The 12,639-nt window shown below is 46.4% G+C and overlaps 1 protein-coding gene across 2 annotated transcripts; it reads right to left on the reverse strand.

The window, feature by feature from the left end:
- Positions 1-972: 972 nt before the first annotated feature.
- DUXB (double homeobox B) lies at positions 973-11,577 on the reverse strand. 2 transcript variants are annotated; one of them, XM_089320515.1, is made up of 5 exons: positions 11,388-11,539; positions 9,201-9,355; positions 5,253-5,337; positions 4,751-4,905; positions 973-3,703 (listed from the first exon to the last, which is right to left on the reverse strand). In XM_089320515.1, exons 1-5 carry the CDS (start codon positions 11,410-11,412, stop codon positions 3,113-3,115), a joined length of 1,011 nt encoding a protein of 336 aa, XP_089176641.1. In that variant the 5' UTR covers positions 11,413-11,539; the 3' UTR covers positions 973-3,112. The 2 variants fall into 2 exon arrangements, with proteins under 2 accessions (XP_089176641.1, XP_089176642.1); XM_089320516.1 differs by lacking the exon at positions 9,201-9,355 and having other exon boundaries at positions 11,388-11,577.
- Between the last annotated feature and the right edge of the window lie 1,062 nt (positions 11,578-12,639).

Consider the following 12,639-nt stretch of genomic DNA (forward strand, 5'->3'; position numbering starts at 1 on the left):
TGCTTCTGTCAGAGACAGCCAGTCTAGTGTCCAAATGTCATGCACAGCGTGTCCAGGCCTACTGTGCTCTGCTTGCATGTGTGTGCATGACATTCAGAGCACCCAGGGAATGTGAGTAGTATTGGGAGTGGGGAAAGAGGAAGCAGTGTGAGCGTATGGCTAGAGGAGGTCAGATGAAGTTGTGCAGGCTGAGCCTGAATGTATCATTGGTGCAGACCCAAGCATTGCTGTTGTTCTGTAGTGGGGACATCTGGTAGACCCTGCACTGAGGCATCCGTGGGCCTGGAGCTGGGCCACAGCACACTGAGGATGCCGCTGCTGGAGTGGCTGACGGTTCTACACTGTATGTTGTGCTGGAGTTTCTGGAAGGGAAGGCCACGCAGCCTCTCCACAAAGGCAGCTTTTCCATGAACTGCTGTCTGTTGCATGATGTGTGTCAGTCACGCCTCAGCGGGCTCTGTCATTCTCAAATAACTGATCAATGAAGCTGGATCCCATCTGCTGTCAGTGCTCTCAATGTTATCTGGCCTTGTGAGACTCAAGAGGCTGGTACAATGGCTGCTGAAAAGGTATAGTTTTAAGTAAAGCAGCTCTGACAAATCATAATTTAATTTTTCTCTAAATATTTATGCCCAAGGATCAAACATGAGATATGTGGATTGCAGTACGAATCCAGAAATAGTCAAAGCTTTTATTAGTCACTAAAAATTATGGTAAGAATACAGTTTAGTGCTCAGAAAGCAAAATACAGAATTGCCATATGGCTCCAGACTTGGACTTCTGTCATATACACCAGATAATTGAAAATACATGTTTATGCAAAAACATGTGCACAGATGTTCACAGTAACATTATTTACAATAGCCCAAAGTGAAAACAACCCAAATGTTGAATGAATAAACAAAAATAAATAAATAAAAAGGAATGAAGAATTGACAAATGCTATAATATGGATTGGCTTTGCAAACATTCTTTTTTTAAAAGATTTTTATTTATTTGAAAGTCAGAGTTACAGAGAAGAGAGAGAGAGAGAGAGAGAGAGAGAGAGAGAAAGGGTCTTCCATCCAATGGTTCACTCCCCAATTGGCTGCAACGGCCGGAGCTGTTCTGATCGGAAGCCAGGAGCCAGGAGCTTCTTCCAGGTCTCCCACATGGGAGCAGGGGCCCAAGGACTGGGGCCATCTTCTACTGCTTTCCCAGGCCATAGCAGAGAGCTGGATCCGAAGTGGAGCAGCCAGGACTAGAACCGGCGCCCATGTGGGATGCCGGCACTTCAGGCCAGGGTGTTAACCCACTGTGCCACAGCGCTGGCCCCCGGCTTTACAAACATTCTAAGTGAAGCCAGACACAAATGGCCCAAGGTTGTTACTTCATGTATGTAAAATGGAAAGAACTGGCAAATCTGTAGGGACAGAAAGAAGATTAGGGGTTGCCAGGTTTGTAGGGCAGAGTTAGGGAGCTCAGAGTGACTGCTAAGGGACCTGGGATATATTTTTGCAATGATGACCATGTTTTGGTGATAGTTGCATAACCTTGTGAAATTATGATTGTTGAAAAGTAGAACTAAAAGATAAGCTTACTTTGGGACAAAAATTTAGCTATCTGTTCATACATGGTCTTCAAAAAGCACACGGAAATGCATATATTCTGTGCTGTGACATAGTGGGTAAGCTGCTGCCTGCAGTGCCGGCATCCCATATGGGCACCGGTTTGAGACCTGGCTGCTCCACTTGATCCAGCTCTCTGCTATGGCGTGGGAATGCAGTAGAAGATGGCCCCAGTCCTTGGGCCCCTGCATGCGTGTGGGAGTCCCAGAAGAAGCTCCTGACTTCTGGCTTCAGATCATCTCAGCTCCGGCCGTTGCAGCCATCTGGGGAGTGAACCAGTGGACGGAAGACCTCTCTCTCTCTCTGCCTCTGCCTTTCTGTAACTTTGCCTTTCAAATAAATAAATAAATTTTTAAAAAAACTTACTGAATTTTACATTTTCAAATGATGAATACTATGGTATATGAATTGTAGCTCAAGAGAAAAAATAATCCAACGAAGGCCACTAAGCAACTAAATCTACAACTCCCCCCTCCAGAGGCTAAATGCCAACTGAGGACTGATGTTTCTGAGGGTGTCATCCTCACTTTGATTGGCACGGGACCCTTGCAACCTGTACCAGGACTCACTTGTAAGATGTGTGACCTCTGACCGGCGCCACGGCTCACTAGGCTAATCCTCCGCCTTGTGGCGCCGGCACACCGGGTTCTAGTCCCGGTCGGGGCGCCGGATTCTGTCCCGGCTGCCCCTCTTCCAGGCCAGCTCTCTGCTGTGGCCCGGGAGTGCAGTGGAGGATGGCCCAAGTGCTTGGGCCCTGCACCCCATGGGAGACCAGGAGAAGCACCTGGCTCCTGCCATTGGATCAGCGCAGTGTGCCGGCAGCAGCGTGCCTGCCGCAGCGACCATTGGAGGGTGAACCAACGGTAAAAGGAAGACCTTTGTCTCTGTCTCTCTCTCTCACTGTCCACTCTGCCTGTCAAAAAAAAAAAAAAAAAAAAAAAAAAAAGTGTGACCTCCTCCATAGCCCTTCTTACCCATGAGTTTTGACCCAGGAGGCCAGAGAGCAAAGGGACCTGGAAGAGCTTATTCCCTGGAACCTCAGGGGTCCTCTGGGGACAGGTGATCTGATGTCCTGAGCCATAGCATCTATCGGACCAGGGTTCCATGTGACTCGCTGCCTTGGACCCAAATTCCAGAGGCACTTGGACTCTCAGGTCTGCATTCACCCTGTGGAGGCCTTATCCACAGCAACCGTTAAGGCCCGGATGGCACCATCTCCTCAATGCCACAATGAAACAACAGGGGGCACCTAACTCTTCCTGCAGTGCCGGCCCTGCTGAGCCTTGCAGCATAAAAATCTTCCTCACTAAAGGGTGGTTGAGATCAGTGAGGGTCCACTTTCTAAAGATCAGGATTCACAAAAGGTTGTACCTTGTACTGAAAAGTCTGTGGATGGCAGCAGTTGATCTGAACGCTTGAAGTTTCTGCAGATTGCTGGTGTGGTTGGCAGAGTGGATGGCATGGCTGTCCCAGCTGACTGTGCCTGCTGCTACCACAAGTCTGTCTTAGCATGTCCCTTCCAAAGGTCGCCATTCTGCAATCAGAGCCTGGCAGCTTTCTTCCCAATGCTGCAGAACGTACGCTAAGTCAGCCTGAGCCTGAGTGTGCGCTAAGTCAGCCTGAGAGTGTTGTTCCTGGAGCTCAGGCTGAGGCAAGTAGGACAGCGGTAGTCCTGTGCCAGCATGTTCTTTGTGATCTGGGCATTCTTCCAGAGTGAAAGGAACCTGAGTGTCTGAGAAGTCCTCCTCCAGAGGCAGCAGGACCGGCAAGTGATTGGGGAGAGTCACGGTGGGGTCAGAGTTCTGTCCCTGCCCAGCCTGGGTCACCTGTGTGGTCACAACACTTGACCTTTGGCTCACACAGACACTGAAGGGATCCCAAGGGGCAAAGGGCATAAGGACAGGAAGAACTGTTTGGGTGCTGCTGAAAAAACCAGAGGAAGGAAAATGATGAGTCCCATCTGGGAGTGTGGACAGGCGGCTAGGGCTGTGCTGGACAATCAAGGCTGGCTGCCCATTTGCCTCGCTTTCTGGGAAGTTCATGAGTTCTCTTCTGTTCTGCAGAGAGCACAGAGCTCTTTCTTTCTGAAACCACATCTAAGTGAGAAAAAGGGAGACGTTATGAAACATAAGCCATTCCAGCTCTGCTTCTCATGCTCTGAAAATCAAGGGCTTTCAACTCAAGGCCTAACAGCAGGCTTTCATGTATGTGAAAGTCATGTGTTTTAGATACAGCCCAATCTTGGATCAAGGATTAGCACACACAAAGAAATGTTTTTGAGAATTCCCTTGCTGTAAGTTTGTGGATGTGCCTCCTGAGTCATGGCACACGACAGAGGCCACTTCACTCTCCCATGACTCAGGTAGGAGGAGGCACTCAGTGGGGGCAATTTTGTCTCTCAAATGGAGGACATTTAACAATGTCTGTAAATGTTTTTGGTTGTCACATATAGGGAGAGCGAAGAGAAGAAGGCAGTTTACTTGTATCTGGTTGGTAGAGGACTGGAATGCTGAAAAATATGCACAGGGCACCCCCACATCAAAAAGAGTAAGCACCACGGGCGGTGCTATGGCATAGTGGGTAAAGCTGCCACCTGCAGTGCCAGCATTCCATATGGGCACTGGTTCAAGTCCCGGCTGCTCCTCTTCCGATCCAGCTCTCTGTTATGGACTGGGAAAGCAGCAGAAGATGGCCCAAGTCCTTGGGTCCCTGCACCTGCGTGGGAGACCCAGAAGAAGCTCCTGGCTCCTGGCTTTGGATCGGCGCAGCTCTGGCCGTGTGGCCAACTGGGGAGTGAACCAGCCGATGGAAGACCTCTCTCTCTCTCTCTGCCTCTCCTTCTCTCCATAATTCTTTCATATAATAAATATTAAAAAAAAAAAAAAAAAAACTCATCCCAAAGAATAAATCTGACAAGGTTGTAGAAAATCTCCCCGAACTATCTCAGAATAGGTATCACCTTTCCTGTGTTTACTGTGGGTGATTCTAAACGGAAGCTTCAGGATCTGGTCTGCCAATATTTCCTTTTCAGGAATGCGACTTGCACTGCCAGGGGTTTCCCCCAACCTTTGTCCTTGATGACTCTGATAACCTAAGAAGGCCCCAAGTTTCCAGCGACCAGGGAAGACACACCCAGAACTTACTTGAATTCTTGATGCCCGAATGCCCACTCGCTTGGCCAGTTTCTTCATGGTATTAATGTCAGGGAATCGGTCCCTCTCAAAGGCTTGCGCTAGGATCCTTCTTTGAGCTTCTGTGATGGGGAACTGATCTTCCCTGGCTTTTTTGAGTAAGCATTCTGAAGGAGAATACAGGAACAAATGAGGGCTTTGAGGCCAGTTTTCATATTCAAACAGGAAACACAGATGACACTGACCATGCTGTTTTCTCTGAATCCCCCTGAAGAGACAGAAGAGCAGGCTGTGGTGGATCTCAGGAGAAGCAAAAGGTCAAAAGCCTTGCTAGCTAAGAACCTTACTCAGCTGACTGTGAGACAGGATTTGTGTTCTGCAGCCAGCGTACCCAGACGAGCTGTGAGCAGCTCGTGAGCTAAGGCAGCTCTATGAAGAATCTGAGCACATTATGCAGTTATTGCCACACAACGGGACCCACTGAGGGACAGAATCTGGGCTAGTGGATTCTTACCCTGACTCCCCTGGATTTGATCTTCTCCTTGGGAGCATTGATTCTCCAGTTGCTTCTGTTTCCTTCTTTGGTTTTTAAACCAAGTCTAAGACGAAAAACAAGATGTGAACGTCATATAACTCATTTTATTTTATGGCATTCCAAATGCCAATCAATTAAACGAAAATGGATTTGGTCATTTGCTCTTAGAATCCTATTCATAACTGAAAGACAATGTATCAGGTGCTTTAAAAAGTTCATGTAGAGGCCAGCGTTGTGGCATAACAGGTTAAACTGCCACCTACAATACCGGTGTCCCATATGGGCAGCGGTTTGAGTCCCAGCTGCTCCATTGTTGATCCAGTTCCCTGCTAATAATCTGGGAAAGCAATGGAGGAAGGCCCACGTCTTTGGGCCCCTGTGCCCACGTGGGAGACCGAGAAGAAGCTCCTGGATCCCGGCTTTGGCCCGGCCCGGCCCCAGTTGTTGTGACCGTTTGGGAAGTAAACCAGCGGATGGAAGATCTCTTTCCTCTCTTGCTCTCTCTCTCTGATGCTATAACTCTTACAAATAAATAACTAAATTAAATAAAATGTGGTATAAGGATATGTTTTTTTTTTCTGGTGCAATTTAAAAAAAAAAATCCATGCATAGTGGTGGACACGTACATCAGCCTCAGCCATTTTAAGTTCTTGCCTGTAAGTAGACAGAATGCCATTTTACCCCTTGCTCCTGCCTTTCTTTCAAGAGACCAGCTCAGTCTCACACCCTGTGTTGTTCCCCATTCCACGCCCTGCATTCTTCTCCAGGTTTGAAAGCCTTTGAAAAACTTGAGGAAACTGTATGGAGAAGCTTACCTCTGCCTACTGCCCTCCATCCACCTAAGATATAAAAAGGCCCAGCCTACTAGGGTTTGGGCCCTCTGCCACATTTTCTGTGTGCACACTGGTGGTTGGTCGAATTCAGCAAGTTTATTTTCTTTGAATAAATTCAGTCTCACTGTGAGTTCATACCCTGTCTCCTCTCTGTTCTACACCCTTCTCTCTCTCTCCCTCTCTCTTTCTCCTTTCTTTCTCTCTTTTACAGCTAGAGTTATAGACAGTGAGAAAGAGAGACAGAGAAAGGTCTTCCTTCTGTGAGTTCACTCCCCAAATGGGCGCCACGGCCGGAGCTGCTCCAATCTGAAGCCAGGAGCCAGGTGATTCTTCCCAGTTTCCCATGCGGGTACAGCAGTCCAAGCAGTTGGGCCATCCTCCACTGCTTACCCAGGCCACAGTACTATAGAGAGCTGCACTGGAAGAGGAGCAGCTGGGACTAGAACTGGTGCCCATATGGGATGCCGGCGCCACAGGTGGAGGATTAACCAAGTGAGCCCCTGCGCTTGCCCCCGCCCTTTTCTTTACACATAATTTTTTTGGGGGCCAGTGCTGTGGTGTTGTAGGTTAAGCTTCTGCCTACAGTGCCGGCACCTCATGGACACTGGTTCAAGTTCTGAATGCTCTATTTCCAATCCAGCTCCCTGCTAATGCACCTGGGAGAGCAGTGGAAGATGGCCCACGTGCTTGGACCCCTGCACCTAAGTGGGAGACCTTGGATGAAGTTCCTGGCTCTTGGCTTCAGATGGGCCCAGCTCTGGTCCTTGCATCCATTTAGGGAGTGAACCTGCAGATGTATGACCTTTGTCTCTCTCCCTCTCTCTGTAACTCTGCCTCCCAAATAAATAAATAAATAATACACCTTTTATTATGTAAATTTCTTTTCTTCTTACTTTGGGTTGACTTTTTTTCTTTTATAAGTTTCTTAAGGTGGATATCTAGGTCAATCTTTTAAAAAAATATTTATTTTATTTATCTCTTTGAGAGGTAGAGTTACAGAGAGAGGGAGAGACAAAGGTCTTCCATCTGCTGATTCACTCCTCAAATGGTTGCAATGGCCAGAGCTGGGCTGGTCTGAAGTCAAGAGTCAAGAGCTTCTTTGGGGTCTCCTACATGGTTGCAGGGGCCCAAGAACTTGGACCACCTTCTATTGCTTTCCCAGGCCATAACAGAGAGCTGGATCAGAAGAGCAGCTGGGATATGAACCTGTGCCCATATGGGATGCATGCGCCACAGGCAGAGGCTTAGCCCACTAAGCCGCAGTGATGGCCCTGATAAATAAATCTTAAAAAAAAAAAAATCCATGCTTAATTTTTTCATAATATGCATTTCTATGAACTTGTTGAAGATCCCTTGTATTAATACTATGAATGAATGATACTGCTGTTTGCATATAACTGAGGACCACACATGAATCTGTACCAAATTCAAATGAACATTTTTTAATGGTCATCCTCATGGTATCTGAAGTAAATTTCCCCAATTTCAGAGACCCTGTTTGGCTTTTCACAGAAAATCTTTCTCACCAACCCTTCAATACCTGAATATCTTTTTCTTGGTTCCCATTATTTCTTCATGGGAAGCTGATCATAGAAGAGTTTTTTCTAGGACTGGCATTATGGCATAGTGAGTAAAGCTACTGCCTACAATTGCCAGCATCCCATTTGGGCGCCGGTTCACAACCTGGCTGCTCCACTTCTGATCCAGCTCTCTGCTATGGCCTGGGAAAGCAGTAGAAGATGGCCCAAGTGCTTGGGCCCCTGCACCCATGTGGGAGACCAGGAAGAATCTCCTGGCTTTCAGATTAGCTCAGCTCCAGGTTGCGGCTATTTATAGGGTAGTGAACCAGCAGATGGAAGAACTTTCTCTCTGTAACTCTGTTTTTCAAATAAATACAATAAATCTTAAAAAAAAAAAAAGTTTTTCTTTAGTGTGGCAGAATTAGCGATGGTAAAGAGCTGGTCTACATTCACTTCTGTTTTCCTTTGCTCATTTCATCTGAGTCAGCAGTATTTTATACTGCTGGTATATACTAGGGGATTCCTAGGGACTGGAACACCTCCCTTAGTTACTCAGGCCATCCACTGAACTCTTTGCTTTTGTGCTTGTTACTGGAGTCAGAATCGCAACATACTTTCTAATTACTTCAGAGTGTTGTATCTTGGTCTTGAGAAGATTTTTGAGATTCTGGCTCTTAACGATAACCAGTAACTGAGTAACCACTCTTGTATTGTAGGCATTGTTCTCAAAGGTTACTGCTCTTCTGTAAATGAATCAAGCAAAGTATTTTCAGATAGGAAGTCTTAAACACAGGTGGAAACTGGAAATGAGTGAATTTGCCCAATGGAGGGCCATTACCTTTTTCAAAGCCAATCACCAGCTATTCCTATAAGATACACGTTATCACTATGATTTGAGTAAACTCTTGTCTCTTATACCCAGTACAAACACACAAAGAGGTAAGTACAATTTCTTCTTTCTATTATTCCCTTGGACCAAGGCTCTTGTAGACAATGGTTTATTGGAGATTCTGCCTTTGATATAAAACCCAAAATTCATTATTTTCCTCTAGAAATACATTTACATCAGGAGATCTATTCAAAATAATTCAATATAGGATTTTATTTCAAACATTTTGTGTTTGTGCATCATATTTGAGACATCAAATTTAAAAAAGAAGGAAAAAAAACTAGCCTGAGAATGGGGAATTCACATGCATTATTCCTCCAAGGTTCCTGGTGATTACATATGCATAATTTCCCTGTGGTATACTTTCCAAGGCTTGAGGAAGTGACATCATCATCATGGTGACCCAATTTCCTGTGTTCTCAAAAATCTCTGAATACAATTCAGGTAGCTCCTACTCAGAGCCTGAGACAAAGAACTGTGCTCCTCCCATCAGTGAAGACATACACATGGTATTTATGCCTTTTGTAAAGGGGACGGACAGAGTTCTTGTTTCTCTTTTGTTCATAATGACAGGAGTAACCTTTTTTGCAAAACACCTGACATGAGAAAATTGCCCTGAAGTTCTGAGCCCAGCTTTACTTCTCTACCTGACTGACAAATAATAAAATAGAAATCTAATGCCTACTTGAATTTTAGATGCTGGAATGCCAATTTCTTTGGCGAGTAGTTCCCTGGAAGCTTTGTTAGGATTGGGGTTCTGCTCAAACCATGCTAAGAGTATGCCCTTCTGGTTCTCGGTGTAAGCAATCCTGCCTTGAAAGGCTTCTTTCTGTGGCGTGCCTGAGAAAGAGAAAAGAAGGAGAGGAGGATAAGGAGACATTGACGGGTTAAAAACTGTGTTATGAGAGTATGTCTTATAATTATTCCAAGTAGAAAGCCTGGCATTGCAGGCTTTAGGCATGCAGCTGAAGTTGTGCTAAATTAGACACAGAAGGGTTAAATATACATATTAGAAAACGAAAATCAGAAATCCAGGATTGGGGCCTGGCCCTGTGTCCTAGTGGGTAAAGCTGCTGCCTGCAGTGCCGGAATCCCATATGGGCACTGGTTTGAGTCCTGGCTGCTCCTCTTCCAATCCAGCTCTCTGCTATGGACTGGGAAAGCAGAAGAAGGTGGTCCAAGTGCTTGGGCCCCTGCACCCATGTGGGAGACCCAGATGAAGCTCCTGGCTTCGGTTTGGCACAGCTCCGGCCATTGTGACCAATTGGGGAGTGAACCAGCAGATAGAAGAGTTCTCTCTCTCTCTCTCTGCCTCTCCTTCTCTCTCTGTATAACTTAGACTTTCAAATAAATAAATAAATTTTTTTTTTTTTTTTGGACAGGCAGAGTGGACAGTGAGAGAGACAGACAGAGAGAAAGGTCTTCCTTTTGCCATCGGTTCACCTTCCAATGGCCGCCACGGCGGGAGCATCGCGCTGATCCGATGGCAGGAGCCAGGTACTTATCCTGGTCTCCCATGGGGTGCAGGGCCCAAGTACTTGGGCCATCCTCCACTGCACTCCCTGGCCACAGCAGAGAGCTGGCCTGGAAGAGGGGCAACCGGGACAGAATCTGGCGCCCCAACAGGGACTAGAACCCGGTGTGTCGGCGCCGCAAGGCAGAGCATTAGCCTAGTGAGCCGTGGCACCGGCCCATAAATAAATAAATCTTAAAAAAAAAAAAATCCAGGATTTCAGAGAAATAACTTACAGAAAATATACAAAATTACAATGAAAATAGGAAACAGTAGAAAGAAGGAAAATAAATGAAGCAAAGTAAAACTAATGAAAAAAGAGAAGGTTAGATACAAATACACAAAACTGGTACTTTGTAATAAACATGAAAATTTAACAAAATATGGGGCTAGCACTGTGACATAGAATGCCAAGCCTCCTCCTGATGCGCCGGCGTCCCATATGGATGCTGGTTCCTGTCCTGGCTGTTACTCTTTGGATCCAGCTCTCTGCTATGGCTGGAAAAGCAGTATTAGGTGGTCCAACTCTTTGTACCCCTAAACTCATGTAGGAGACCCGGAAGAAACTCCTGGCTCCTGGCTTTGGATTGGCCCAGCTCTGGCCATTACAGCCATTTGAGGAGTGAGCCAGCAGATGGAAGACCTTTCTCTCTGTCTGAAATTCTACCTTTCAAAAAAATTTAATAAAATTATATATAAAACATTACATATTATTTAAAAATATAATATTAGCTATTTAATAAAATATATATTTTTTTCTTCACTTAAAGTGTTAACTTTAAAACTTTAGGCAGATGACCTAGCTACATGGGATTCGCAGTCACATTTGAAAATCAATCCAGGGACCGGTGCCATGGCTTAGTGGGTAAAGCTGCCGCCTGCAGTGCTGGCATTCCATATGGGCACCAGTTCGAGTCCCGGCTGCTCCATTTCCAATCCAGCTCTCTGCTGTGGCCTGGGAAAGCAATGGAAGACGGCCCAAGTCCTTGGGCTCCTACACCCGAGACTGGAGACCTGGAGGAAGCTCCTGGTTCCTGTCTTCGGATCGGTGCAGCTCCAGCTGTTGCGGCCACGGAGGGAGTGAACCAGCGGATGGAAGACCTCTCTCTGTCTCTGCCTCTCCTTTCTCTGTGTAACTCTGACTTTCAAGTAAAATAAATAAATCTTAAAAAAAAAAAAAAAAGAAAGAAAGAAAATCAATCCAGCTTCACAGCATCCATCAATACCCTGAAACCATTCATCACTGAAAAACAACAGTCTGTCTCTCTAATCATGCGCATACTTTAAATGTCCAGAAACTCTAAAAAAATAAGGCATGTGGTGTCATCAAAGAGCAGAGCCGAGTGGATCGAAACTCACCGCTTATGGTACTGTTTAAGTCCATTTGGGAAAGAGGACCCAGATTCCACAGAGACCAGGGAGCAACTGAGTCAGTCCTCCAGGAAGAAACAAGATGTGGCTGATCAGGAGGCCCCACCCCTTCCTTAAATACCCTTCCACTTAATTACTTCATTAAATACTTAGCAGCTGTAGAAAGAAACTTGAACAAGTAATCACACTGGCAGATTCTCCTGGGTGATTTTATATCTTTCCCAAGTATCTCTCCAAAGATGACTTTGATTCTGTGATCATATTGTTACCAGAATTCCGAGTCAGAACTCAAGGAAGAACTACGACCGAGGCAATAAAGGGGGTGGGGGTGGGGAGGGAGAGCAAAGCAAGTGGAAGTAGATTTTACTGGGAAGCAGAGACTTTTGTTTGCCAGCAGTGGTCTCCAAGGGAGGGGCCGTCAAGGCGTCCTAGATAGAGGCTGTATTGGTTCCAATAAAGGCTTTTATTATGCAAACAGAGAACCACAAGTTTCTATTCACACAACACACTGGGTTAAACCAACCACCCAAGTTTCCCAAAGTACCTCCGGTACTCCTCACTAGGTGTCCTAGCTGAAGAGGGCGGATTCTCCAGGCGTCCGCATGTGTGGTACCTCTGGGCCTAGGAAGGCAGGTCTGGAAGGGCCAGTGGAGTCCTGGCATCGGGCGAGTGCAGGGCTGGCTGCGAGGGAAGTCTGAGTGCTGCTGGTCAACCCGGAGGATACGGGGAAGAGCCTTTGCTCTGTTGCTCTCTGGAGAGTCTTGTTGAACCCTGTTTGCTTGTGGTTTATATTTGCTTCAGTGTGGCCTTATCGGTGGTGTGCAGTTCTTGTTGATGGGTAGTGGATGGTAGCTTTGGGATACGCATGGAGGAAAGGCCTACACTTCCGGGAATGGAAAGTTCCTACCTGTACTTCCCCGGAAGAAAAGTCCTTGTCAAGGTCCCTGCAGGTGCCTAAAGGTCAACCAGTGAGGACCAGACCCACCTCAACCTTTAACCCCCATGCCCTGAATCTATAAAAGTCCCTGCTCTGTTGCTCTGTTGGGACCGGGGAACCTCGCCTGGGAGTGGAACCCCAATAAAAGCTTGTGAATTAATTGATTCGTCTGCCTGGGAAGATTTGTTACGCGCCGGACACCTTGCAGTGTAGTCATGGGTGGTGTGGTTTGTCGTATCTATTGGAGAAGGTCAAGTCCTGTATGCTCCTTATACAAGGTCAGGGTATTGGGAGCTTATATAG

Source organism: Oryctolagus cuniculus, chromosome 18 (assembly GCF_051225735.1).
Source record: "Oryctolagus cuniculus isolate XC-2025 breed Fujian yellow rabbit chromosome 18, ASM5122573v1, whole genome shotgun sequence".
NCBI classification, from domain to species: domain Eukaryota; kingdom Metazoa; phylum Chordata; class Mammalia; order Lagomorpha; family Leporidae; genus Oryctolagus; species Oryctolagus cuniculus.

Excerpts from the sequence above, each read along its gene's own strand:
- DUXB (XM_089320515.1), bottom strand. The coding sequence starts at position 11,412 with ATGGACTTAAACAGTACCATAAGCG. Across the intron at positions 9,356-11,387 it reads CTTAAACAGTACCATAAGCG|GCACGCCACAGAAAGAAGCC; the intron begins GTGAGTTTCGAT and ends TCTCTTTCTCAG. Across the intron at positions 4,906-5,252 it reads TCAAATCCAGGGGAGTCAGG|AATGCTTACTCAAAAAAGCC; the intron begins GTAAGAATCCAC and ends ATTCTCCTTCAG.